The sequence below is a fragment of the Sebastes umbrosus genome, chromosome 8 (genome assembly GCF_015220745.1).
Source record: "Sebastes umbrosus isolate fSebUmb1 chromosome 8, fSebUmb1.pri, whole genome shotgun sequence".
Classification (NCBI taxonomy): Eukaryota; Metazoa; Chordata; class Actinopteri; order Perciformes; family Sebastidae; genus Sebastes; species Sebastes umbrosus.
Window position 1 is genome coordinate 35,477,008 of NC_051276.1, and position 27,507 is coordinate 35,504,514.

Here is a 27,507-nt window from a genome sequence, read left to right on the forward strand (position 1 = left end):
TACTGCAGTGTCGAGGTTTATCTGTAGAATATATTACGGAGATGAAAAAAAGTAAAGTTAAGTAAACTTCTTTTTAAATCAACACTTCCTGCTTTCATTTCAAAATAAAAGCCCTCAGGCGTTTTTTTCTATAGACAGAATCCCTTCATTTGTTAACACAAGGCTTTTATTCTGAAATATGAGCAGTCAGTGCTGTGAAACAAGCAGTCACTTTGAGACCTCCAAGAATTGATAAAGTTTGGGGTTTAAATCAACATTTTCTGCTTTCATTTCGAAATAAAAGCCCTAAAGCGGGTTTTCTTTGCACAGAATTCCTTCATTTGTTAACACGAGGCTTTTATTCTGAAATATGTGCCGGACATTGATGTGGAAAAAGCAGTGACTTGGAAAGCATCATAAATGAATACAGTATGGAGTGTTAATTGTGGATTATTACTATTATTTACTAATTATCACACGTTTCTGAACCTTTCTCTGTCTAAAATAAATATAAATTATATTTATCATGAAGTTAAATGGCCATTAAAAGGCAAACTCTATGCAGAAAGAAAGAGCTGACAGCAGCAGCAGAAACACAGCTGACAGGCAGCGGACACGCAGCCGACACGCAGCCAACAAGCGTCTAGTGTGAACACCAGACTCCTGCATCACGCAGCCACCACGCGACGCAGACGCCACGCGCTCCTGATGCGGGTAGTGTGCCCACGGCTTCAGGCTTTTCTGTGACGTCATGGATTATACTGAGCTGTGATTGGCCCGTCGACCCGGAAAGGTGAGTAGAGATTTAAAATGTCTCAAAAAGACCTCTCTCAAACCAGGAAACTTCACTTTATACCAAATTAATACTTGTTCATATATATTAATATTTCCTGCTGCTATAGAAGAGAGAACCTGTAAGTTAATAAACAAACAAAAAACTTCACTTTATACCAAATTAATATACAGATAGATAGATAGATAGATAGTAACTTTATTGATCCCGAGGGAAATTCAAGTTTACAGCATCACAGTTCCATAGTGCAAAACATGTTAGTAAAAAGGCAGTAAAAAAGTTAGTAGTACAAAGTACAAAAAATATACCAGATATAAAAATACAAGGAGATGAAGAAAACTGTTAAAAGTGAATATAGTGCAGGTAACAGCTGTGATACACGACTATTAAAAAAGTGAATATAGTGCAGAAGAGACGTGTTGTACAGTTTGATGGCTCGGGGGACAAAGGATTTATGTTTATATATTAATATTTCCTGCTGCTAGAAGAGAGAATTTGTAGATTAAAATAAAATAAAATAAACTTCACTTTATACCAAATTAATACTTGTTTAATATTAATATTTCTTGCTAATGAAGAGAGAACCTGTAGGTTAATAAACAAACAAAAAACTTCACTCTAAACCAAAGGAATATATTTTTAAATATTAATATTTCCTGCTTTAAAACAGCAGCCTTTGGCTTTAAGTAAATTCTGATGGTTTTCATTGTTTTCAAACATTTTCTAGACCAAACGATTAATCAATTAATCGATAAAGTAATCCTCAGATAATTCGATAATGAAAATAATCGTTAGTTGCAGCCTCGAACAGAATCTCTTATTTTTTATGCTTAAAAACAAATTAAATTTCAGGTGGAATGTGACTTGAACATGTCCGTTTGAGGAACTAAACATCATCTTAAATTCATGATTAAGGGGTTTTTAAAGCAACATGTTTAAGACACGTCCTGTCTTTCTTTGACGAGTAACTGGACTAAGATTTAAGGAACAGCGTGTTCAGATCAGGTTTGTGTGTGATGATGGAAATCTGTTTACTTTAGTTCTTTAGCAGCAGGAGGTTAGAAATACTTCAGGAACCACTCACACTATTTGACTCTTTATTTGACTCTTATCTGAACAATCCTCTCCTGTATATATATATAATGTATGATCCCTCTGTATATACATATCTACCCTCCTATATTCATCCTATAAATATTCACTTAGTCCCATATGCATATAGTTCTATGTACATAATCTCTCTGTGTATAGATATAACTTCACCTGTATACATCATCTATTGTTTATAATACTCTTATACAATATCCCATCAGTATGCAACTTATAGCTATTATTCATCAGAATATAACATATCGATCACTTGCACTTTAATTACAATCTGTATATATGTATATGTACATACACCAATATATCCTCATTTGTATTTATTGTCTTAACATCACTTTACTAGTTTGCACTCTGGTTAGATGCAAAACTGCATTTCGTTGTACTTGTACTATGTGCAATGACAATAAAGTTGAATCTAATCTAATTATCTGAGGGACTGAATAAACTCCTGTCGCCTTAAATTCTTACGTAAATGTATCAGAAGATTGTGAGCGTGGCGGCAATAAGGGACGCAAACTAAAACAACTGTGCAGTTGAGCATTGACATTAACACATGAAGCAAAACCTGCCCCTCAGGTTACTAAAACATCTAAAGATCTCCAAAAAGAAAAATGACCACAATGCTTCTCTGCAGGGCGACTGTCAGTCTGAACTGCAGGTCTCTGCAGGTCATAAATACACGACCAGATGAACCTCCCGGTGGCTCCTGGGAGCAAAGATGAGCTGCTGGGCCCCTGTGAAAGCCTCGTTCACCCCCAACCTCTCTGAGCAGTGTGTGGCCCCCAGACCGGATTTCAACACAGTAGTGGAGGAAGAATTAAGATCATTTATTAAACCTCTTTTCAGAAACACGGTTCAGCTGAGCTGTGTGTTAAAACTCTGCCTTTAAAAACGCATAAAATGCTGTGCTGGTCTTTTTTCTGAATAGTTTCTAAAAGACGAGGCCTTAACGCGACTAAAACAACACTCCATCATATTGAATGTACATACTTGACTTTGGATTCCTTTTAGTTATCTTATTTACATTGTTATTGATCTTATTTGTTATTATCTTGATCATATTTCATTATTATAATAAAACTACTCCATTTGGAGTCAAAATTATACAATTTAGTTTGGTCTTGCCTCCTCTCTCTCTGATATCGTCCCTGAGTTCTTGGTCAATCCAGGAGGATGATCCAACTTCAATTCTACTGTTCCTTGCTGTGTCCCGTCAAACATCAGCCAAATCTCTCTAATTCTGATTTGAATCGTAAAATGTCGTCTCAGCCTAAAGACTATTTTGACCAATCGCTCTTATAAAGATCTTGGACAGAGTTTCTGGGCACTTCTCAGTACGTGAAGGTTTTCCGCTGCCATCAGGGTGTCGTCATTGACGATTCTGGTCTGGTATGAGCTAGAAATCAACATTAGAGTTGAACTGAACACTAAATGAACTCTCGTTCCGTCCGTGTGTTCAGGAATGGAGTCGTGTGGCATCCACGAGACGACCTACAACAGCATCATGAAGTGCGACGTGGACACCCGTAAGGACCTGTACGCCAACACCATGCTGTCCAGTGGCACCACCATGTTCCCCGGCATCGCTGAACGCATGCAGAAGGAGATCTCCGCCCTGGCCCCATCCACCATGAAAATCAAGGTAGTTATTTTTTTCACTCAGATTCATTTAGAATCATTTTTTTTTAGGAAAGGGTGCTTTAGACAAACCTTTTAGTCCTTCGGCCTGCAGGTCTAACTTCAAGGTGTTGTCTCCTGACTTGGTCTTTAACCTCTTTTACCTGACAAACCTGGTACCGAAACTTAATAAAATGCTGTGGTGGTCTTTTTTCTGAATTGTTTTCTTTTTTTTTTATTGATGTTCTACTGTGCACAATGGTAGAATGTGATGATGCTCAATGGTAGAATGTGATGATGCTCAATGGTAGAATGTGATGATGCTCAATGGTAGAATGTGATGATGCTCAATGGTAGAATGTGATGATGCACAATGGTAGAATGTGATGATGCTCAATGGTAGAATGTGATGATGCTTAATGGTAGAATGTGATGATGCTCAATGGTAGAATGTGATGATGCTCAGGGTAAAGGTCATGGTCAAAGGCTCCATTGTGGTCTCATAGCCTCCTGTAGTGGATATCAGGAGTGTTTTAGAGCCAGATTCTCTTTCAAGATGTAGAAAACCAATTTGGCACACTTTGAGGTATCCAAGTGTGCCAGATGGAGAGTCCTCCTGGTCCTATCCTGACTAAAACCTTTATAGAATCTATGTGCTTTGTGTTATTTATATCTGCTTTGGCTCAGTTGTAGTCGAGGAGTTGCTGAATGAATTCAGTGGCGTCTCTGTGCACGGCATCATTGCTATAATGGTCCTATCCACTGTCTAAATGTACATTTTTTCCTTTGGTTCTTCACAGTTTATTCAGGCAGAGTAACAGTCTCAATGTTACTGACTCTGGGGATGAATCCTCTGAGGTCTTACCTATCCATAGAGACCAAGATCCTGCAGATAGACCTGCTAGTTGTGGAGATATTACAGATTTATTTTGGGTATGTCTGTTTAGGAGAACCACACCTTCCAGCAACCTATAGGGATAAAGTTCTGCAAAGAACGCGTCACTTAAGTAGGCTAAAATAATGTATTAAAAAGTATTAAAAGTAGTAGTACTATCCATTCATCCATTATCTGTAACGTGGGCGGGGCTGGAGCCGATCCAAGCTGGCTTTAGGCGAAGGCGCAGTACACCCTGGACAGGTCGGTAAAAGTACTAATTGTGAATTGTTGTACTATTACATCATATTACTGGACTATTATTATTACTCATGCATTGTTGTGTAAACAGCATAGTTTGTAGTAGTTGAGGTGGAGCTACTGTTTGTTAACTACTGTGTACACTGTTGGGCGGTTCTATCTGGAACAAAGACTCTTGTTTTATGAGCTCGTCACATGTTGTTGTTTGGAAGGTAACTAACGCTGCCAACTAAAGAGAGTGAAAAGATACAATATTTCCCTGAATATGTAGCAGAGAATAAAAGTACAAGTGACTCAAAGTTCTGCCCCCTACTGGACTCTATTGGTAAAACTCTCCTCCAATCACGAGCATGCATTCGCCCGCTGAAAATATGCATAATCGTAGCCGATCAATCAGGACATGCCTGCCGGAACACATGTGCATCAAAACATCCGTAATCAAATCCGGTCATTAGCATGCAACAGGCTCTTACTTTATGTTTTTAATAAATAGTGAGTCAGGAGCAGCCGGGATGTTTGTACTTGTACTCAAAGGTCCCATATCGTGCTCATTTTCAGGTTGTATTTTGTGTTTCTACTAGAACATGTTTACATGCTGTTGTGTTAAAAAAAAAAGCTCATTTCGGCCGCTTATATCCGCGACCTCATTCTTTCGGTCACTACCCAAAGCTCATGGCCATAGGTGAGGGTTGGAACGTAGATGGACCGGTAAATCGAGAGCTTTGCCTTCCGGTTCAGCTCCCTTTTCACCACAACGGTCCGGTATAATGTTCACATAATAGCGGACACTGAACCACTCGTGAACGAGACCCAGAGATTCTAAAACTCCCTCGCTTGGGGCAAAGACTCACTCCCCACCTGGAGGGCCAAGTCCACCGGTTTCCGGCAGAGAACCATGGCCTCAGACTTGAAGGTACTGACTCTCATCCCGACCGCTTCGCACTCGGCTGCAAACCGCCCCAGTGTGCAGCTGAATGTCACGGTCCGATGAAGTCAGCAGAACCACATCATCTGCAAAGAATAGAGACGCAACACCCGCTGTAAACATGTTTGACTTGGTGCCGAGTATACGGACGCAGCTCTCACTTTTGTTATGCAAGGACCGGATGGCTCGTAACAACGACCCCGGTACATAGATTTTGTCACGCTGAATAGTAATACTTGTTTAAACTTGGAACATTCTTCTCCGAGCTGCATGTGAGCAAACATGCACAAGAATTGTTTTTTTTGTTTTTTTTGAGTAAGCCTTTAACGTTTATGTTTTTTTTCCCGTTTCCGCCTCCCTATATGAAGTCGGATCCCGTAGAGGCGTTTACTTTCAACCATAATTCCAACTGTAACCTTAGAATGTTATATGGTTCACTGTGTTAGTTGTTTATTTGCATATCTACTTAAGTTGTGTTTGCTGTTTCAGTTCAGAATATCAGTGTACCCGGTTAGGGCCAAACTGAATATATGTATTCATTGTGTGCAATATTTTTTTTTTTTTTTTAAACAATATTTTTATTGAATTTACATATAGACATATATACACATACAGACAGACTAACAATATTAATAATTAAATTATAAAATGAAATGTTTAGTCAGAATTTCAAAGAAAACGAGACATGACATTTCATGTTTCACTTATCCAACAAAGAAAACAAAGAAAATAAAAGATAAGGACAAAAAAAAAACAAAAAAACAACAACAACAATTTCAACAACAGCACTCAACAACCCACAGCAGTTTTAATTTGACTGTGCCCCCTGACGTCCAAGAAACTCCAACAAAGGTTTCCAAATATTTTCAAAGTCTGCTGCTTTTCCTCTGGTTATGTATGTAAGTCTCTCCAGTACAACACAAGATGCCATCTCCCTCACCCATACATGTATCGGAGGTAAATCCATTCTTCTCCAAGACAAAGCTATCATTCTTCTGGCCTGCAGGAGTCCAAAGTTAATTAAAATTAACTGTTTTGAGCTAACGATAAAGTTATCTGGATATATACCTAGTATACATATCTTTGCTTGGTGAGGCACCTTCACTCCAACAATCTCAGATATATTCTGAACAATTGTTTCCCAGTATTTTTTTAACTTCGGACAGTCCCATACACAGTGAAACAGAGTACCCCTTCCTTCTAAACATTTAGTACAAGTGTCTGGGATGCCAGGGGACCATTGGTTCAGTTTGGCCGGGGTAATGTAAGTTCTCATTAACCATTTGTATTGTAATAGTTTCATTCTCGTATTGATTGATTGTTTTTGGGCCTTTAAACATGCAAGTTCCCAATCAGACTCTTGTATGTCCTCTTGAATATCCAGTCTCCATGCCTCCAGCCTGTCAATCGTAGACTCCTTATCATATGACATCAAAGCTGCGTAAAATAAAGAAATCTGACTCCTCCCATTTAAATTCAGAAGTATCAGGTTTTCAAGATGTGACAGCGATAGTTCAGATATTATGAACTTATGTTTTGATAATATAAAATGTTTCAGCTGTAAATATTTATAAAAGTGTTTTTTAGGGATGTAATATATCTGACACAGATGATCAAATGTAAGAAGGTTACCATCCATATAAAGATCCTCCATTTTCTGCAAACCATTTTCTGCCCAAATTCTGAAACCACCATCTGCCCTTCCTGCCTTAAAGTATACATTGCCCCATATGGGGGAGAAGCGAGAAATCGGCGGGGTATCCCCAATATGCTGATGTGCTTTATACCAAATGTCACTAGTATTTTTAAGGAAAGGGTTCTCCGTTGTTCGTTTCAGATTTTTTGGATCTGCAGAGTATAAATACAGTTTTAATGGAAGGTTTGGTGCTGATGCCTGCTCAATATTCACCCAGGCTGGAAGAGCCTCCATTGAGAAATAGAACATTGCAGAGCGTAACTGAGCTGACCAGTAATACAATATCAGATTTGGGAGCTGCAGCCCTCCCCTTTCATAAGGCAGGTATAGCAACCTAAGTCTCAGCCTAGATTTTTTGTTATTCCAAATGAATTTACCGAAAGTACTATTAAACTTATCAAAAAATGACTTTGGTAATGGGAGCGGGAGTGATTGAAAGAGGTACAGAAACTTTGGCATTATCGCAACTCCTTTTCTGCACCAACAAAATTTGTGCCGTTATCAGAGCGCATGAAGGTAATCTGGCCTCTTCTGCTTATGAAACGGCGCAAAGCGTTGATGCAAGAGCTGGTGTCGAGACTGTCCGCTACCTCTATATGCACTGCCCTGATGGTGAGGCAGGTAAACATTACACCATACCTTTTTACAGTGCTCCGGCCCCGTTTGACATCAAAGGGTCCAAAGAAATCGACGCCTACGTTGGTAAAAGGCGGCTTATCTGGTAAGAGTCGATCTTCTGGCAGGTTTGCCATCTTTTGTTCTCCAACTCGGCCTCGGAGTCTCCTACAGACCGTGCATTCTGATATAAGCTTCCTGATGGCTGAGGTTGCTTGAGGAATCAAAATTTTTTGTCTTAGCTGCGACAACATGTAGTTGCGTCCGCAGTGTCCAATTTTTTCATGAACATCAGTCAAGATGAGAGTGGCTACTCTGGAGTGTTTTGAGAGAATTGCTGGGTGTTTTGCATCCTCTGGCATGGAAGATCTGTCCAGCCGTCCTCCAACTCTCAAGATGCCATTTTGTAAAATGGGGTCAAGCTTGTACAGCTGACTATTTCTCTTGACAGACACATTACTGTAGAGAGCCTTCACTTCATCAGGAAACCACTGAGCTTGACTGTGTCGGATGATCTCCGTTTCTGCAGCCATTAGCTGTTCCAATGAAAGTGGTTTCTTTTCCATAGCCGATTTGTACTTTTCAATGTGCTGTTGCACAAGTACCCTCTGTCTCTCTGTATCTTTTTCAGACTGACTGACGGAGAGTTGTAACTCTTTTCTTTTGTTTTTCAGGTCAGTCAATGTTTCCTTGGCTCTCAAAATCCATGCAACTGCTCTTTTTAGTCGGTCCCAACTTGAGTAGTACTGAAGCAATTTGTTCACAGGGTCAGACTTTTCTTCAGCTGTGATGGTATTCACTGTGATGTTCTTGACCTCTGGATCATTTTGCAGATTTTGAGTCACATTATCTGGTCTCTGTGGCCATTCACTTTCTGGCTGTAACAGAAACTGTGGTCCATTTATCCATGTTTCTCCTTGTATCAGGCTCTTAACTTTCATCCCTCTGGTGGCTTGATCAGCAGGATTCTGTGATGTTCTGACATACCTCCACTGTGATGGTTTGGTAGCCTCACGTATGAGCGTAATCCTGTTTGCCACAAATGTTTTGAAGCGAGCCGTCTCGCTGTCGATGTACTTGAGAACCGTTGTACTGTCGGTCCAGAAAATGGACTGTTGAAGTGGTACTTGCATTTCTTCTTGCAACATCTTGTCCACTTTCACTGCGACGACCGCTGCGGTTAACTCGAGTCTTGGAATAGTGACTTGTTTTAATGGAGCCACTCTAGACTTCCCCATCACAAAGGAACAATGGGTTCTGCCTTGCTCATTTACCAACACCAGGTATGATGCTGTGCCATAGGCATTCTCACTTGCATCAGAAAAATGATGCAATCATGCTTCGACTGTGCGCCCAAATCCGATAGGCTTAACACATCTGTTAATACTGAAGTCTGAGAGGTGGGTGAGATCTTCCAGCCACCAGCTGAGCCTGTTTCTGTTGAGTAACCATCATCTCTGTAATCATATTTTGCTTCTGCATTACTTGAAGAATCCCATCACTGCTTCTGTCACGCTGTTGTCTGTTAGTGTTGTCTGTGGGTCTTGACCTCACAACCTGTGGCTGTGTAAATTGCAACGACCTGGATGACATCTTACCTCCAGATACAGGTAAGTTAGCGAGCGGATGTTGTCTCTGTTCCTCTTCCTTCACTCGAGCTCCACCTGCCACATATGAGCGGACATAGCTGTTCATGCCATCTTCTGATCTCTCATATTCTTTCAACACCTTTACTTGAGCTCTTTTCTCAGCAATAGCAGCCTTTAAAGTCAGTCTGTCTAGCTTGGCTTTAATACATGCTTCTTCCAATTCAAGCTCCTGTTTCTCTTGTAGAGCTGCAGCACATTCAACCAATCCAGCTAGCTTTGCTTCTTCATTTACACAAACTGATGATCTGACAGACATGACAGATGAGCGTCCAACATTTGAGCTCTTTCTTTGTGCTGGTTTGTTAAAGCCAACTTGTGATGCACTATCTTCAGGACATACATCATCATCTTCATCATTACTACTGCCAGTCTCATCATCATCAGATGCTCTATTTACTTTCTTTGTTTTGCTTTCACTTGAAGCATCCATCCATTTTTCAGTTTCTTCTTCAAACTGTCTGATAACCAACATCTTAGGCACAACCCAGTTGCTCACATCTGCATCTTTTTCTTCTCCAGGCAGAAGATCTTCTATTTGCCTGATGAGCTCTTTAAACTCCACAATAAGAGGGTTGAAATCATTATGCATTATCTTTTGCACTTTTTGCAAGTTGTCAGCATCACTCATCAAACAGTCAACTTCTTTCCTTTTACCAGTTATCCGAGCTAATACTCCTCTCCTGGTTCCAATCAGCCGATGCAGTTTATCCTCCAGTGCTCTCTCAGTTAACTTGCACATTCTTTTAGATTCCATGTCCACAGCATCAATTACTCCCTTATCTTCAGCCATCATATCAGCAAAGCAATGCGTAAATTGCGTGCAAGTGAGTAAAAAGTATTTCCACTTTTCTCATCAGACAGGTGCATCACAACTTCTCAAAAACGCAGAAACTTCTATGGCTTTTCCTTAAGGCAAGCTGTTGAATTTGCACCTGGAGAAATCCACTGCGTAGCTAATTAACAGGTTGTATCAATTAGCAGCATCAATCTTCATTAACTTCAGAGCAGCTGTTGGTCGATCTTTTCTTTATCTTGTCCGACGTTTTCATTCAGTCAAAAACATACCGCGACGTTGCATTGAGCTCTTCTTCCAGCGGTGCGTCGGTCTTTCCTTCAGAACTCCACGTTGTAGCATCCAGCCTCGTGGTCCGTCCTGCTCGCGTTAGCTAGTTTCCTCTGAGCACTTTTTCTACTAATGTAGTGGCATTCCTTCTGAATCCCAAAAATAAGCCACAAACGAACTGTAGGCACAGTAACTTCAGTCTGACGCGAATGACAGGAGATGTAATCCAGTTTAAAACGTTTACTGAGAAAAGTTAAATATTCCATAGTGTCACACGGTAGAAAAACGATGCCTCCTAACTCTAACGCACATTCACTCTCTCACTATAGTAAAGGGAGTGTAAATCATCAAAATTAAATATACATGCATTTTTCTCTTTACCTTTTTAAACATTACCTAAGTCAGTTACAATAACTAGAAATTATTCATTTTAACTTATATTCACACATTGTGGCTCTTACAGGTAGATTTTAGATGTTTAATATAGCTTAATCTTAACTGTCTGAACGTAGAGCAATGTTAGGCCCACTTTATTAAAATATGAGGCAGGTGTTATTCTAAATATTTTTATCATTGCCAAAAAATCCCCACATAACCCCCCATAAAACCACAATTTGTTATTTTTACAATTTCTTTTCTATGCGTTAAACAAATATAACACCTCATCTTCCTCGGTTTTACCATCTACATTCCTGAGATGCAGGACTCTGGCTTTGAATAAGACTAAATGAAAGTGACATTTAATTCAAATTAACATGTACTTGAATTGATGTGTTATGCTTTGCTAACACATGTTCTAATAACAGGAAGTTGTTGACGTAACAAATCAAACCAAAGCAAGTTTAAATAATTATAAGATGTAGATCAAAACCTTCTCTTTATATTAATCTCTTGGTGAGATCTTGCCAGCCTACATATAGATTATTTCTATATATGCATATTTGCCTCAAGTTTTTTGATCAGGGATGTTGCTGTTAACATGTCTTAAACCTCTTGGCACCAGATCGGCCCATTCGAGTCCATTTCTTAAGGTTTCAAAGAATAAATAAGGAGCGTCCATCAGAGTATGGTTAGACAATTTAGGGACAATGGAAGAAATCTTTAGAATTGACAAAATACATCAATATATCAGAAAGTATGTAGGTGGAAAAGGGTGTGGCCAAATTCATAGATATTGTATTTGGAACACGGGAGGGAAAAATATAGAATTACTTTTTCACTGAATCAAAACTTTAGCACCACCATGTGGCCATTTATGGATCAAAAGGCAAGAATGTTTAAAGATTTACCCTTTTATTGCATTTCTTTATTTAAAAGACAAGAGGTGTAGGTTTGGCTTTGAAAGTTTTTCAAAAAACAAAAAGTTAATGCCATTCCTGCATTTTTTTTTTTGAAAGAAGTTGGTTATCAAACTTTCCAAATTAATGTTAAATAAAATTTGAAATGCCATGCGCATTGCAGTATAATGACATTTGGTCATTATTTTTCAGTCAAGAGTACTTTCCTTTACTGCATTCTTAATTCTGGTATATTTTGGGAGAATGACTAAACACACAAAGTGATCTAGGAGCAGATTCACCTGAAGGTTTTTAGTGTGTAAATCAAACTGAAGGCAATGATTATGTGCTTTGATGTAAAGCATCTGTAGTGATAGGAAAACCTCAAATGCACAAAACACATTTTAAGATTTGTGAAACTCATAGCAAATAACGACAAGAGAAGTTGTAAACATCAAAATGTTGGCATTTTATTGATCAGGAAACTCCGTTAGTCTGTTCACTCAAGATAAACCAGAGACCGTCCGAGTTGGATGGAGCAGTTGGAAAGCATGGCAACGTCCCCGCCGGGGCAGAAGAGGACGTGGAGCTTTCTAGAAGCACTTGCGGTGGACAATGGAGGGGCCGGACTCGTCGTACTCCTGCTTGCTGATCCACATCTGCTGGAAGGTGGAGAGGGAGGCCAGGATGGAGCCGCCGATCCAGACGGAGTACTTCCTCTCTGGGGGAGCGATGATCTGGAGAGGAGGAGAAAAACAGGTGGGAAGCATGGTTAATATCTACAGCAAAAGCCTTAATGTACTCTTATTTAAGATTTCTGGACTTGCAAAAAAAATATTACACAGGTTTTTATTACACGTCAAAGCCAATTGACCTCAAGTGGACCTCAAGTTAAACTGATAATGTGACATTAAACTGAATGTTTGTTCTCTGTAGATTTCAGATCAGATACTCTAGTTAGTCCACTGGGGGGCAGTACAGCCTTTAAAGACCAAGTCAGCAGACAACACTTTGAAGTTGGACCTGCAAGCAGGCTGAAGGACTAAAGAGTTATATCTACTGGACCCTTTCCCTTCATCAACCTAAGTGAAAGAATAACTACCTTGATTTTCATGGTGGATGGGGCCAGGGCGGTGATCTCTTTCTGCATGCGGTCAGCGATGCCGGGGAACATGGTGGTGCCACCGGACAGCACGGTGTTGGCGTACAGGTCCTTACGGATGTCCACGTCACACTTCATGATGCTGTTGTAGGTCGTCTCGTGGATGCCAGCCGACTCCATTCCTGAACACACAGATGGAACGAGAGTTTCATTTAGTGTTCAGGTTCAACTCTAATGTTCATTTCTAGCTCAGACCAGACTCATCAAAGGACTAGGCAGCTTGTTTTTTAATTATTTAAAGTCCGTGTTAACCCACCAAGGAATGAAGGCTGGAACAGCGCCTCGGGGCAGCGGAACCGCTCGTTGCCGATGGTGATGACCTGTCCGTCGGGAAGCTCGTAGCTCTTCTCCAGAGAGGAAGAGGAAGCTGCCGTCTGCATCTCCTGCTCGAAATCCAGAGCCACATAGCATAGCTTCTCCTTAATGTCGCGCACGATCTCACGCTCGGCTGGAGTTCAAGAGTGGAAATATTTGAGTTACAAAAGGACTAAAACAAGATGCAAATATTCAGGAAGACATTCAGGAGCGTCGCCTCTCGACCTTAGACTTCAAGTTAGAGGCTCCAGATTATAATTGGGCGTATAGCATTTGTTTAAGGGAGTAAAACTCGTACCAGTGGTGGTGAAACTGTAGCCTCTCTCAGTGAGGATCTTCATCAGATAGTCGGTCAGATCTCTGCCAGCCAGATCCAGACGGAGGATGGCGTGAGGCAGAGCGTAACCCTCGTAGATGGGCACAGTGTGGCTGACACCGTCACCGGAGTCCAGCACAATACCTGCAAGACAGAAAACACCCAGTTACAAAAAGGAAAAGACACTTTTCTGGTCAGTCTGATCAGCAATAGTCATCGTTCAACCACGAAACGTGTTTGGCTGCAGCCCCTTTAATGGCCACTAGATGTTGCACCAAGAGCACAGACTACTGAATGAATAACCCAACGTGTTGGGAAATACAAGTTATTTTGGATGTAAGAAGTCTGAATTTGTCATAAATTGGCTTTTGATAGACAAAGATGTTCTAGTTTAGAGAAATGTTTGAGTTCTCACCTGTGGTACGACCGGAGGCGTACAGGGACAGGACGGCCTGGATGGCCACATACATGGCAGGACAGTTGAAGGTCTCGAACATGATCTGGACCAAAGAGAAAACACAACAGGTGTTCACTGCTGAAGACCAAAACAAAAACAAAAAAACAACCTGTAGCTCGTTCCAACTGGTTTTGAAGAAAGTGTGAACACACCTGTGTCATCTTCTCCCTGTTGGCCTTGGGGTTGAGTGGAGCTTCGGTCAGCAGGACTGGATGCTCCTCAGGTGCAACACGGAGCTCGTTGTAGAAGGTGTGATGCCAGATCTGCAGGACAGAGATTCTTACACATCAATATTATGCTGAAGTGGGCCATTCTGCATTATGAGTGAGTTTACTCTCAGTACTGTTAGGTAAAGGTTTTTGCAGGACTTTCTTGTTAAACAGTATTTCTTCACGATGGTAATGCTACTCTTACTTAAAGGTGCATCTAGCGGTGAGGTTGCAGATTGCAACCAACTGAGACCTTAATGAATTTCTCCCGTGTGCCAAGCATGTAGGAGAACTACGGTGGCTGACGCGAAAACATGTATGACCCTCTCTAGAGCCAGTGTTTGGTTTGTCTGTTCTGAGCTACTGTAGAAACATGGCAGCCAGCTCTCTATGTAGATCATGGATGTATAAAGAGAACTGGATCCAGCGTTGGAGGCGGGGCCCAACATTCATTCCTATGAAATTTGCTCATGGGAGCATGAAGCCAAAATGGCTCGACTTCCAACTGGAAAAGTACCCGGATCTTGCGACGATCTTCCGCATCTATTGGGCCCATGGAGCAGGAGCAGTAGCGTCCGCTCGGTCACGGGGTCAAAGCCGTCGTCAAGGCTTGCTAACTCCGCCCCGCAGCCCTCGCTCCAGAGCTCATTCACATGAACAGAGGAAGGGAAATAACTCTGGATTCAGCTATTAGTGCATTTTACAACTTTTAGGATCTAATGATTTAAAAAAGGACTTTTAGAGTATTCATACTGGGAAGTTGATTCACCTAAAAAAAAATGATCTGCTGAGTTACAGACGTCTCTTTCCCAATGTAAGTCTATGGGAAAAAGTCTTTTTTGGGCCCAATGGCATCACCTGACCGACAGTGTTTTTTGTTGGTGAATAAATGCTACAACTCCTCAAGACCTAAGCCAACTTCCCGTATCCTGCAACACCGGCTCAGACTCTCTTAAGGTGGACTGTTAAGTTGGACCAGATTTTCTCTGAGCTGAGCTCCAGGTGTGTAAACGTGACGTAAATGTCTTTACCTTCTCCATGTCGTCCCAGTTGGTGACGATGCCGTGCTCGATGGGGTACTTCAGGGTCAGGATGCCTCTCTTGCTCTGGGCTTCGTCTCCCACGTAGCTGTCCTTCTGTCCCATTCCCACCATCACACCCTGCACACAAACACACCTTTACAGTCACACTGCATTTACCTGGTGGGTTAGATTTTAAACGTCATCATGCTGGCGTTGGTACCTGATGTCTGGGGCGACCGACGATGGAGGGGAAGACGGCGCGGGGGGCGTCGTCACCGGCGAAACCGGCCTTGCACATGCCAGAGCCATTGTCAACAACCAGGGCAGCAACGTCGTCTTCCATTTCTGAAAGCAAACATTTACATTAAAGCTTATTTTTCTCCCATAATGCACCATAAATAGTTCCTGTGGTCTCAGTAAACTCTTTATAGTTAATCACCTGAAAACTGAATTAATAAATGATCCATGAGTTTTGGTATCAATCCAAAACAGCATACTGGATAAATGAAATATAATTTTTAAGCATAATAAGAAGCTTTAACCGTTTTAAGAAAATGTGTCAGAAATAAGCGGTGTGGAAGTGACCGGGATCATTATTTTATGTGTAAGGAAACATCAGGCTGGACTTAAACATTATTTTCTTAACTTCGTAAAACTAAATGTAACAAATACATATAAATTTGTTTTAATTTATTTTTTATTTTACACAAATTGAATTTGTATTCATTATTAAAGTAATAAATAGTACACCAGTAACTTGGTAAAAAAAAAATATCTTTAAAATTAACCGATCCCCATAACGCACCATAAATAGCTGATAATTATTTAAAGTAAGGGTTTTTAAAACCATAAATAATACCAGAAGTTTAGTCAGAAATAAGCAGTTATGTAATGTTTTCCTGCCGGCTCACTACTGACTTCTGGAAACTCCACGGTTACAAAATCCAGAGTAGTGATGCAACGCCATCCGGTATGACGAGGAGTCTCGAAGTTGCACAAATTTCTCAGTTCTGATTTCAACACACTTAAAGTGAAATTAACAAAAACAGAAACGTGCATCCACATATTATTCTGATGCAGGTCACTGGGATGACCGTTGGGTTTTTTTTGTGGGCCCTTCAAGTCGTCCAACCTGATAACCCATGTGACTTTTTTTTAACCCTTTCAGATCCCTTTACCAATCGAATGGACTTTCTACCGTCATCTGACTCCACCCAAATGCAACAACTGATTTGACTGGATGTCTATAAGCCAATCAAGTGGTCCACATCATCAGGTAGAGCCACGCCCTCGCTTTCAGCAAGCATGGCCGACCGGACACGAGTCTCAGGGTATGACACTAACTGGAGCTGCGATCGTGCATTGTGATTTGCTCAAATTTCGGCAAGTGCAGATCAGATTTTACTGCACATGTTGATGAAGCAGCCTTTTTCCAATAGGCCTTGTAGGCGACGAGGAAGTGAAAGGTGAACTTTTATCCATTAATCATATGGTTAAAAGTACATAATTTGTCTTAAATGTTATATTATTCATACAAGATTGATTGTTTCTACTTATGATTAAAAATATCCATCCAAGGAGATGTTTGAAGCTGATAATGCATCCTATTGATTATATTCACTATCTAACTCCAGAAAACAGGATGTTTAGAGTACAACATATGCAATGTGTTTTAAAGCATCACTTTATTCATGACCAGTCATTAACCATGAAAATAAATGTGTTTAATATATATATGTATATATATAAAGCAACTTAATAGCTACTCACAATGCACTCCTAAATCATTTTATATAAACTGGAAAAACAAAGTTTGGAAACTTGTGTTTGGTGGATTATTTCTCTGTTGATACAATGCTAATGGTCATTGTATTTTACATCGTTGGAAAGCCTGTTTATTTACCTTCACAATGATGTTCAACTTGTAAGGATCATGCATTTGTGGGATGAGCAGCACAGCTGATTATGTGGGTAGCGCTCAAGAAAAGTTTGCCAAAATGCCCCGTCAATGGTAAACAGTGTATTCTCCTGTTGGTGTTGACTCCTGTTTTGAGTTGTTTGGTGGATTGGATGATTGAACTCTCTATCAGTAACAAGGAAGAACAAGACATATTGGCAATTTTACACTTTATTCGTTCAATACACCGTCAGGAGCCTCAGTAGCGGTGGAAGATCCATACGCAGCCACAACAGCCTGGCACCTCCTCTTCATGCTGGTCACCAACCTGGTCACACGTTGCTGTGGGATGGCGTTCCATTCCTCAACCAGGATTCGTTGCAGGTCAGCCAACGAGGTTGTGTCAGTCACTCTAACACGTACAGCATGCCTAAGCTGATCCCACAAGTGTTGAATTGGGTTGAGGTCTGGACTCTTGGCAGGCCGTTCCATTCTCTCTACTCCCACATTGTGGAGGTAGTCTGTGATAACCCTGGCTCTGTGGGGGGGCGTTGTTTCTTGGAGGATGAAGTTAGGTTCCAGATTGTGGAGATATGGGATCGCCACTGGCTGCAGAATCTCATCCCGATATCTCCCTGCATTGAGATGGCCTTCAATGATGACAAGCCTTGTTTTGCCAGTGAGGGAGATGCCGCCCCCCCAACACCATGACACTGCCCCCACCAAAAGCTGTTACTCCATCGGTTCAACAATCAGCATAGCGTTCTCCGCGTCGTCTCCATACTTTGACCCTGCCATCCAACTTTGGCAGACAGAACCTGGACTCATCACTGAACATGACATTCCCCCACATGTTCAGGTTCCATTGTCTGTGTTGTCGACACCAGCGCCAACGGGCCTGAAGGTGAAGGGCAGTCATTGCAGGCTTCCTGGTAGTCTTATGAGAATACACTGTTTACCATTGGCAGAGCATTTTGGCAAATTTTTCTTGGGCGCTACCCACATAATCAGCTGTGCTGCTCATCCCACAAATGCATGATCCTTACAAGTTGGACATCATTGCGAAGGTAAATAAACAGGCTTTCCAACGATGTAAAATACAATGACCATTAGCATTGAAACAACAGAGAAATAATCGACCAAACACAAGTTTCCGAACTTTGTTTTTCCAGTATATATAAAATGATTTAGGAGTGCATTGTGAGTAGCTAATAAGTTGCTTCAAGACATTTGCAACAAGTCCAGACAGGACATGAACCACTCCCGTTTAGCAAACTCTACACAACTCTTCAGCAACATCTTTATGCTTTTATGATGCAACATGCGTTTAACATCTTTAACTGCACCCTTTTTACGTTGAGGAGTTTATCTGCAGCGTGCAGTCGGTTATAGAGCGACAAAGTGAATGAAGTTGTGGTAATTCAGGTTGAGTTGAGGGTCTGAAACAGGTTGATGCAGTAAAAGGAGCAGCCATCCCCTCAGGACATTCACACACAACTGGAACTGTTACGCAACTCAAACTAAAATGTAAGAATTCCCCCACACACCATCACACAATACCTGCACACACAGCAGTGCAGATTAATGTAGGAATATGTATTTGATGTGTCTTTTATTTTGTTTGTATGTTATGATTTTGTAGATATTTTTTTAATTGATTTATTTGTATTATAATATTATTTTGCATATATGAGTTATTTTTATTATAATATCATTTTGTATATAGGAGTTATTTTAATGGATTTCTTTTGATTATATTAATATTATTTTGCATTTAAAAAAAAAAAATTACAAAAAAAGAAAATGTAAAACTCCCAACAAGCTCCAGCTTGCAAAGAAATCTTTCATAATGCACCACGGAAACTGATGTTTCCTCCTTTTAACAAACCACAGAGTGACTTCACAGTGAAACCATTCTTAAAAAAAGAGAACTTTACTGTTAACACTACGGATGTATTTCATTCTTCAGTGTCTCATCGGTTTATAACTTGAAAAGTAAGTAAAGCGGCACAATTAAATCAACAAATCGCATTATGGCATATAATCACAGGAGGTGTGACAAACATACAATTTTTAAATTAAATATTATGCAGAGATAAGAAAACATCTTTGTTTGGTGCAGATCCTGCAAGAATCACACCATGTGTGTCTTTAAAATTTAAATTTAAAAATTAACCCTTTAAGGGCTCGTTTGTTGCAGAAATACTTCTCAGGAAGTTTCATCTTTATGCAAAAACACACTTTTAAACAGCTTTTTAACAGCTCGTCGTGTTTAAAGTCAGACTCTCTCTGCATTTAAAGAGTTACAACTACAATCTGCTGCTTTCAAAGTTCCACATATAGGAGACATTTGACAGATTCGTAAAGTTGTAAAAGCTGTCTGAGCAGAGCTGGAATCTGTGTCCTGTAGTAGTTCAGCTGCTGCTTCTGCTTCTTACCTGTGCAGGTGAGCTGGGTGTTTCTTCTCTTGGTGTCGGTGGTGAGGTCGTGCGTCTTTCTGCCCCAGCTGTGCGCGGTGAATGCAGCATCACGGGCCAAACCCGCACAGCCTTTATGCGCGCTGGCGGTGACTCACTCTGCATGGTGTCCATAAAAGGTAATGTTCTCTCAGCTCGGCCTCTGATTGGTCCAGGTGAGCAGGATCCCTCAGGTTCCCTCAGCTCGGCCTCTGATTGGCTGGAGGAGACATCTGTCAGCGGGGGGGGGGGGGGGGGGGATGAGGACGATGAGGTGGGGTGTAGAAACCAGTTTACAGAAAAAGCGGAAGAGCCCTCAAGTGGTGGACACACTGCCCGCGTGAGACGCGCGTCTGACGTCTATTTTATAGAATAGAAGGCTCGCCTATTTTAGACGCGAGCCCCTCGCGTCTCGGCTGCGTGTCCCAGCAGCAACAGACAGTGAAGGTGATCTATTGACAGTATATGGACATCATATCAGCTACATAATACAGTTTACATGTCTAGACATCTGTAGAATATGTCACAGACAGTGAAAGTGATTTTATTCTGTTCTCAGTGTGTGTGTCTGTACACAAATCAACAGATAGCGAACAGGCTTCAAGAGAAAGTCAGAGGCTGGAGTAAAGTTGAATGCTCTTTACTGTTGTCGTCATTCTCATGAAAGGATTTTTGGTTTTGTAAAACTGAAACGATACAGAAAGATAGCAGCAATTACGACATGCTATTTTAACAAAGGCACATTTAGAAAGACATAAAATGATGTAAATCACAGCTACAAAGTTATAGCGTACAAATGTCACATTTAAACTATATGTAAATAGCTGTACATTATTTGTAAATATCTGTACATAAACTTTACCAGCCTAAAAAGACAGTACTGGCATAAATGCAGCAGGAATGCTCTCAAACAGCTGTTAAAAGGAAACACCATGGCTGCTAACGGCTAGCTTAACATTAGCAGTGTTTACATGTAAATAGCTAAAGGTATAAAAGTATAAATTATTTAACTGTAACTTAAATACATCACATGACACGTGTGTATTATATAATTAACTATAAACGTATATATAACTTACAAGCGAAGTTTCCGAGGGCTCAAACAGAGGAGGGAAAGGAAAAAGTAGCAGGAGCTGCAAGCTAACCGCACATAACGTAACAACTGAAGCATTTCCTGATTAGCGTCTCTGAACTATGACCTGGCTGAGTCACATGACTAACACAACCAATGAAAACAATTGGCGGCGGTAAACAAGAGAATAATGGATGACCACTAGAGGGAGACATTTACCGCAAAATAAATACAAAGTTCTTAGAGAACATGACACTCCCCGTCTGGTATTGATTAATTACCACTATCACAATAACTATAACATATCTGAACAACAGGGAAATTAAGTTCAGTCCGTTTCCTCAGCACTCTTGAGAAGAACTGTCTCGGAGACAGATCTTGTAACCTTGAGTTCGATCTTCCTGACTTTTCCATCTTGGTCAGGGAATGTCTTTGTGACCACAGCCATGGGCCACTCGTTCCGCTTCGCCTGGTTATCCTTAAGCAAGACAAAGTCACCTTTCTTGATATTAGGCCGTACGTCCTGCCACTTGCTGCGGCTTTGAAGTGTAGGAAGGTACTCGCGCCTCCATCTGTTCCAAAAGGTGTTTGCCAGATGCTGCACCTGTCTCCACTGCTGGCGGTGGAGGTCTTTGCTCTCAAAGGTTCCCGGAGGCGTGAAGGACTGGTTTGCTTGAGCATAGAGTTGAGTATGCGTCTGGAGATGCCAATCATTCGCTCCCAAGCTCCTCCCATGTGGGAGGAATGAGGAGGATTGAAGATCCAAGTGCAGCCTTCTTCACCCACGTACTTCCTGACATTAGGCTCTTTTGGATCAGTGAGGAGTATATGCAACTCTTTGCAGGCACCTGTAAAGTTGGTTCCGCAGTTGGAACGGATTTGCTTAGCAGGTCCTCTTAGAGCGAAGAATCGCCGCAATGCATTGATGAAACTTGACGTATCAATGGCTTCGATGAGCTCTATGTGGACGGCACGCGTGCTCATGCAGGTAAAAAGTACAGCCCATCTTTTGCTGTTGGCCTGACCCCCACGGGTTCGTCTTGTGGTAACAGCCCAAGGACCGAACACATGCCAAGTCCCACATAGGTGAAGGGTGGCTCTGTGCTCAGGCGATCGAAGGGTAGGTCTGTCATCTTTTGTTCAGTAGTTCTCCCACAAAGTTTTTTACATACAACACATTTGTGGAGGATACTGTTGATGCATTTCTTGGCCCCAATGATCCAGAATCCTGCTGTGCGTACAGAACCTTCTGTGAAGACACGACCATGGTGCTTGACCTTTTCATGGTAATGCCTCACGAGCAGCGTTGCGATGTGGCTGCGGCCTGGGATGACGAGAGGGAACTTTTCTCTTGTGCTGAGTGTTGCGAGGTTGAGCCTACCTCCTATTCTGAGAAGGCCATCTTCATCCACACAGGGGTTCATCTTTCTCAGAGGACTGTCTTTTGAGATGTCCTTTCCAGCAGCCAAGCAGATGAACTCTTTGCTGTAGGTCTCTTTTTGCACACACCTAATGATGAGATTTTCTGCTTTTGACAGTTCTTCTGTTGTGTGCGTTTTTTTTGCATTGATGCCAGCCGCTACAGATCTCATGCTTGGCTTTAGGTGCACTTCTTTGGGACTGATTGATGTGCATCAGGGATGTTATAGCCCTCACCAGAGACTTCCAGGAAGAGAACCTTCCGAAGCGATGAGATCCCAGATCAGATGCAGGAACAGAGAGAGTAGTGACATGAGAACGCACCTCAGTGTCGGAATCCGGATCAATGAGTTTATATGACTCCTTTTCTGAAGTGGGCACTCCCTCAGGTAGGGACAGAAACGGGGGTCCTGTGAGCCATGTCGTGCTGGCTAGCTCGGCTGCAGGCACAGATCGAGTGCCATGATCTGCTGGATTCTGAGTGGTGCAGACATAGTGCCACTGCTCAGGTTGGGTGAACTTCCTTATACGCTGTACTCTGTTGCAGACATACACATGAAACCATCTGGTCTGGTTATATATGTATCCCTAGACGAGCTTGCTGTCAGTATAGAACTGCAATGTGTCTGCGTTAATGTCCAACTCACTCTCCACCAGCTCCGCCACTTCCACTGCCAATACAGCGGCGCCTAGCTCCAACCTTGGGATAGTGTGGGCAGCTGCAGGCGCTAGTTTCGCCTTTCCCAGGACGAATCCTACGTGACACTCTCCATTACTGTCAATCACCTTGAGGTAAGCTACAGCGGCGATGGCCTTCACTGAGGCATCTGAGAAGATGTGGAGCTCTTTCCTTTGAGCAGTAGAAAGGGTGGTAGGGATGTAAACTCTTGGTATCTTGAACTCACTCAGGTCTTGTAAGGAGTCTTTCCACATCCTCCATTCAGCTTCCTTTTCATCCGGAAGAGGACTATCCCAGTCGAGGGCCTCATGGCTGATGAGTTCTCGAAGCAGGAACTTCCCTTGAATGGTGATCGGCGCGACAAGTCCAAGAGGATCGAACAAACTGTTCACCGTGGCTAGAACACCTCTACGGGTGAAGGGCTTCTCTGTAGCTGCCACTCTGAAGGTGAAGATGTCATGTTTGAGATCCCAGCTGAGCCCTAAGCTGCATTGAATGAGGGCTGAGTTGTCATCGAAGTCCAGGTTCTGCAGACCCTTCGCATGGTCTTCAGTCGGGAAGGCCTCCAAGACGTCAGAGTGGTTTAATGCTATCTTATGGAGCCGTAAGTTGGAAGCAGCAAGCATCTCCTGTGCTCTTTTCAGCAGGTTGATAGCTTCAGCAGCTGATGGGAGTGACTTGAGGCCGTCATCAACGTAGAAGTCACGCTCTACAAAGTGTTTGGCATCCATGCCATATTCACTTGCTCCATGTTGTGCTGCATGATGAAGACCATAGATGGCTACTGCCGGTGACGGGCTATTGCCGAATACATGGACTTTCATTCTGTATTCAACAATCTCCTTGCCTGGTTCGTTGTCTTTGAACCATAGGAATCGCAGGAAGTCTCGATTGTCTTCTCTGACTGTGAAGCTGTGAAACATCTGCTCGATGTCTGCTATGACAGTCACTGTTTCCTTTCGGAAGCGCAGTAAGACTCCGAGTAAGCTGTTGTTCAGATCTGGGCCGGTAAGAAGCACATCGTTCAGGGAAATGCCATGATGTTGAGCACTGGAGTCAAAGACGACTCTGATCTGGTTTGGCTTTTGAGGGTGGTATACGCCAAACATGGGTAAATACCATCGTTCTTCCTCCTCTAACAGTGGTGGGGCTAGCTCAGCCTGGTCGTGATCAAAGATCTTTTGCATGAAGTTCACAAACTGAGACTTCATTTCAGGCTTTCTTTCCAGGACTCGGCGGAGAGAGGTAAGGCGACTGAGGGCCTGTTCTCGATTGTTTGGGACCCGTCGCCGAGGGGATCGAAATGGAAGAGGCGCCACCCAGCTGTTGGTGTCATCAATAAACTTCTCTTTGTCCATGATCTGCAGGAAAAGCCTGTCTTCGATGGAGAGACCCACCTTGTCATCATCCTTGGTTCTGTCAAAGATTGTGCTACCAAGGCTACAGTCATTGTGGACCATGGTGTCGTGTGCAAGCCCGTGAAGAGAGGTGCAATGCTGTGCTTGGGTACTAAACGTCTCCTTGACTTGAAGGTGATTGGGGCAAGGAGTTAGGAGAGATGGGCATCCATTTTCAAGCACGTTGGTCCGGAAGGAGGTCACAGCCACTGGTTTGTGGGCTGAACCCAAGCAGACGTCACCTATAACAACCCAGCCAAGGTCTTGTCTTTGGGCATAGGGGGCACTGTGAGGACCATAGTGTTGCTCTCTTACTTTATGAACCTGAATGATGTTGCGTCCCAGAAGTAGGAGTATCTGGGCCTCTGGATCTAGGTATGGTATTCTGTGAGCGATGGACTTCAGGTGAGTGTGGTGCTGTGCAGCCGCTGGAGTTGGAATCTCTGACCGGTCATCTGGCATGTGATTGCATTCGATGAGTGTGGGGAGTATCACACTTGTTGTTCCATCCAATGACTCTGCCATGAACCCCGTGGCTCTTCTCCTAGAAGTTTCAGTGACTCCTGCACACGTGCGGAGAGTGTATGGCGAGTCTGACCCTCTAATTTGGAAGAGATCGAAGAATTCAGACCTGACCAGTGACCTGTTACTCTGGTCGTCCAGAATAACATAGACCTTAGTGGCTTTGTCTGGGCATGCCTTGGGATAGATCTTCACCAGGCAGATCTTGGAACAGGATCTAGGTGCATTACCTTCGCCACAGACTTCTGTGCACTTGGAGGTGACTGCTGGTTGAGATGTCTCTCCTTCACCCTCCCTGCCATGCTCTGAGTAGGGGTCTCTTATGTTCCATTGAGGGGGTCCAGGGTGAAGCGCTGTAATGTGGCGGTCACTCTCACATTCTCTGCACTTTAAAGCTGCCTTACAGTCTTTTGCTAGGTGAGTAGTAGAAGGGCAGCACCTAAAGCAGATACCGTTCTCTTTAAGAAAGGCCTTGCGTTCTTCAAGTGGCTTGCTCCGAAATCCTCTACACTTTTTTAGAGGATGGGGTTTCTGGTGGATAGGGCATTGTCTGTCAATGTCACCCAGTTTGCCGCTTGAACTGTCTGACTGAGAAGCTGAGCGATGTGATGCAACTTCTGTCTTGTGAGCAGAGACGTGAGCTTTGATGTATCCTGATCTCCTTTCCATTCGTTCAGGCTTCGATGGACCCGTAGAGAACCTATAGGGACTGTTCGATGGAGCTGCAGGTACTGTTGAGAGAGTGAAGCTAGGGTCATTTCTTCTGCGTGCTTCCCTACATATGAAATCTGTGAAAAATGCAAATGGAGGAAAGGAGACATTGTGCTGCTCTTTGTACTGAGAGCCTTGAGCTAACCACCTCTCTTGCAGACCAAATGGTAACTTCTCAACGATAGGGTTGACACCCCTGGCAGTGTCAAGGTACGAGAGCCCAGGCAAGTAGCCCTCAGATTTGGCAGACTCTAACTCCCTTAGCAGGTCTCCCAGCTCCCTGAGTTTTAAGGGGTATTTGTGATTGATTTTAGGAAAGTTCTCCATCCTCTCAAAGAGGGCTCTCTATCACTTCAGGGGAGCCGTAGCACTCCTCTAGGCGATCCCATGCCATTGTTAAGCCCATGACAGGGTTGGCGACATGCACAGAACGGACCCTTATGACATGCTCCAAAGACTGGTTTCCCAACCACTTTGTTAAGAGGTCAAGCTCCTCGCTGGCAGTTAAGTCAAGTCCTCCAGTGGCATTGAGGAATGAGGATTTCCACGCCCAATAACTTTCTGGCCGATCGTTGAACTCGATGAGGCCGGAATTCACAAGCTCTCGACGTACCAAGTACCTTGCAATATCACTCACACCAGCCCTGTCATCAGTATGTGGCTGTAATGAAGCTCTGTTGAAAGAGGGAGCGTGTGACTGAGCAGAGAGGAGTTGAACAGGGGGGTGGGGATGAGCTGCTGGTGCTGGCCTTTCAGGTTGCTGCACCCTGTGATAGTCGTTGTCTCTTGTGGTATGTTGGCGAACCACTGGCGTTGCCCTCTCAAGCTGCTGCACTGTGTGAGCGTTGTTTTTGGGTAAGAAGTGAGAAGCTCTGCTGTCAAGCCCATGGGCATGCTCCTTTTTATCTGATTGGACATCAGGTTTGATGAGTGGCAATAGAGTTGGCGTGTATGGTTTAAGTACTGGGGGCTCTGCATCGCTAAGATGTACTTGGGAGTGGTGTTCGACATAGTCCCGAGTGCGCTGAATGGTGACATGAACTGTGTCGTGATGACTCCTACTGCCCGCTCTACTTTCGCCCTCTGCTGCTGCTTCAAGAACCTCAGCTTCTGCTAAGGCTGCTGCCACCTCTTTTCATGCTCCAATGCTGATATGAGCTGCTATGCGTGCCTCTTTAACTTTCAAGTCAGCTGCTAGACGAGCCTCTTCTATCTTTAAATCAGCTTCTCGTTGAACGAAAGTGGCACGTGCACGCACAGCTTCTACTTTAGCACGAGCCCTGGCTGCGGCCCTGCTAGCTGAAGAGGATTTAGATGAGGTGGATGAGGTGGAATGTTGTGATCTTCCTTCACGTGCAGGCTCCTGTTCCATGACATTACCATCAGTGGTTAACGACCGTTCCAATCCAACTTCACTATTTTGTGACATCTTGAGTTGTGGTCTTCCAAAGATGTATGAGAAGAGGTGAGTATGGAGGCTTTTGAGTGCGTGGAGAGGCGTGCTTGCGCTGTACCTTGATTTTCCTGATGCTGTAGAGCCCGCTGTGATGACGCTTTTTTACTATTCTGTTCTCAGTGTGTGTGTCTGTACACAAATCAACAGATAGCGAACAGGCTTCAAGAGAAAATCAGAGGCTGGAGTAAAGTTGAATGCTCTTTACTGTTGTCGTCATTCTCATGAAAGGATTTTTGGTTTTGTAAAACTGAAACGATACAGAAAGATAGCAGCAATTACGACATGCTATTTTAACAAAGGCACATTTAGAAAGACACAAAATGATGTAAATCACAGCTACAAAGTTATAGCGTACAAATGTCACATTTAAACTATATGTAAATAGCTGTACATTATTTGTAAATATCTGTACATAAACTTTACCAGCCTAAAAAGACAGTACTGGCATAAATGCAGCAGGAATGCTCTCAAACAGCTGTTAAAAGGAAACACCATGGCTGCTAACGGCTAGCTTAACATTAGCAGTGTTTACATGTAAATAGCTAAAGGTATAAAAGTATA

At 42.6% G+C, this 27,507-nt stretch overlaps 3 protein-coding genes across 4 annotated transcripts in view; 2 read left to right on the forward strand and 1 right to left on the reverse strand.

Moving 5' to 3' along the window:
- Nucleotides 1-27,507, forward strand: part of LOC119492997 (L-rhamnose-binding lectin SML-like) — a 301,994-nt gene that overhangs the window by 209,552 nt on the left and 64,935 nt on the right. The window lies entirely within an intron of this gene.
- LOC119493001 (actin, alpha skeletal muscle-like) lies at nucleotides 581-16,642 on the forward strand. Its single transcript, XM_037777954.1, has 3 exons — nucleotides 581-772; nucleotides 3,340-3,521; nucleotides 16,506-16,642. The coding sequence occupies exons 2-3, from the start codon at nucleotides 3,342-3,344 to the stop codon at nucleotides 16,566-16,568; spliced, it is 243 nt and encodes an 80-aa protein (XP_037633882.1). The 5' UTR covers nucleotides 581-772; nucleotides 3,340-3,341; the 3' UTR covers nucleotides 16,569-16,642.
- Nucleotides 12,390-19,694, reverse strand: LOC119492976 (actin, cytoplasmic). The gene is made up of 9 exons (XM_037777912.1): nucleotides 19,673-19,694; nucleotides 15,558-15,682; nucleotides 15,347-15,475; nucleotides 14,259-14,369; nucleotides 14,065-14,149; nucleotides 13,632-13,793; nucleotides 13,275-13,466; nucleotides 12,959-13,140; nucleotides 12,390-12,593 (listed from the first exon to the last, which is right to left on the reverse strand). The coding sequence occupies exons 2-9, from the start codon at nucleotides 15,678-15,680 to the stop codon at nucleotides 12,450-12,452; spliced, it is 1,128 nt and encodes a 375-aa protein (XP_037633840.1). The 5' UTR covers nucleotides 15,681-15,682; nucleotides 19,673-19,694; the 3' UTR covers nucleotides 12,390-12,449.

What these genes read in the sequence shown, in the direction of transcription:
- LOC119493001 (XM_037777954.1), top strand. Translation starts at nt 3,342, where the DNA reads ATGGAGTCGTGTGGCATCCACGAGACGACCTACAACAGCATCATGAAG. An exon ending in CATCCACCATGAAAATCAAG is followed by an intron (nt 3,522 to 16,505) that starts GTAGTTATTTTT and finishes TAACCCTTTCAG; the next exon opens with ATCCCTTTACCAATCGAATG.
- LOC119492976 (XM_037777912.1), bottom strand. Translation starts at nt 15,680, where the DNA reads ATGGAAGACGACGTTGCTGCCCTGGTTGTTGACAATGGCTCTGGCATG. An exon ending in TCGGTCGCCCCAGACATCAG is followed by an intron (nt 15,476 to 15,557) that starts GTACCAACGCCA and finishes GTTTGTGTGCAG; the next exon opens with GGTGTGATGGTGGGAATGGG. An exon ending in ACAGGGAGAAGATGACACAG is followed by an intron (nt 14,150 to 14,258) that starts GTGTGTTCACAC and finishes TCTTTGGTCCAG; the next exon opens with ATCATGTTCGAGACCTTCAA.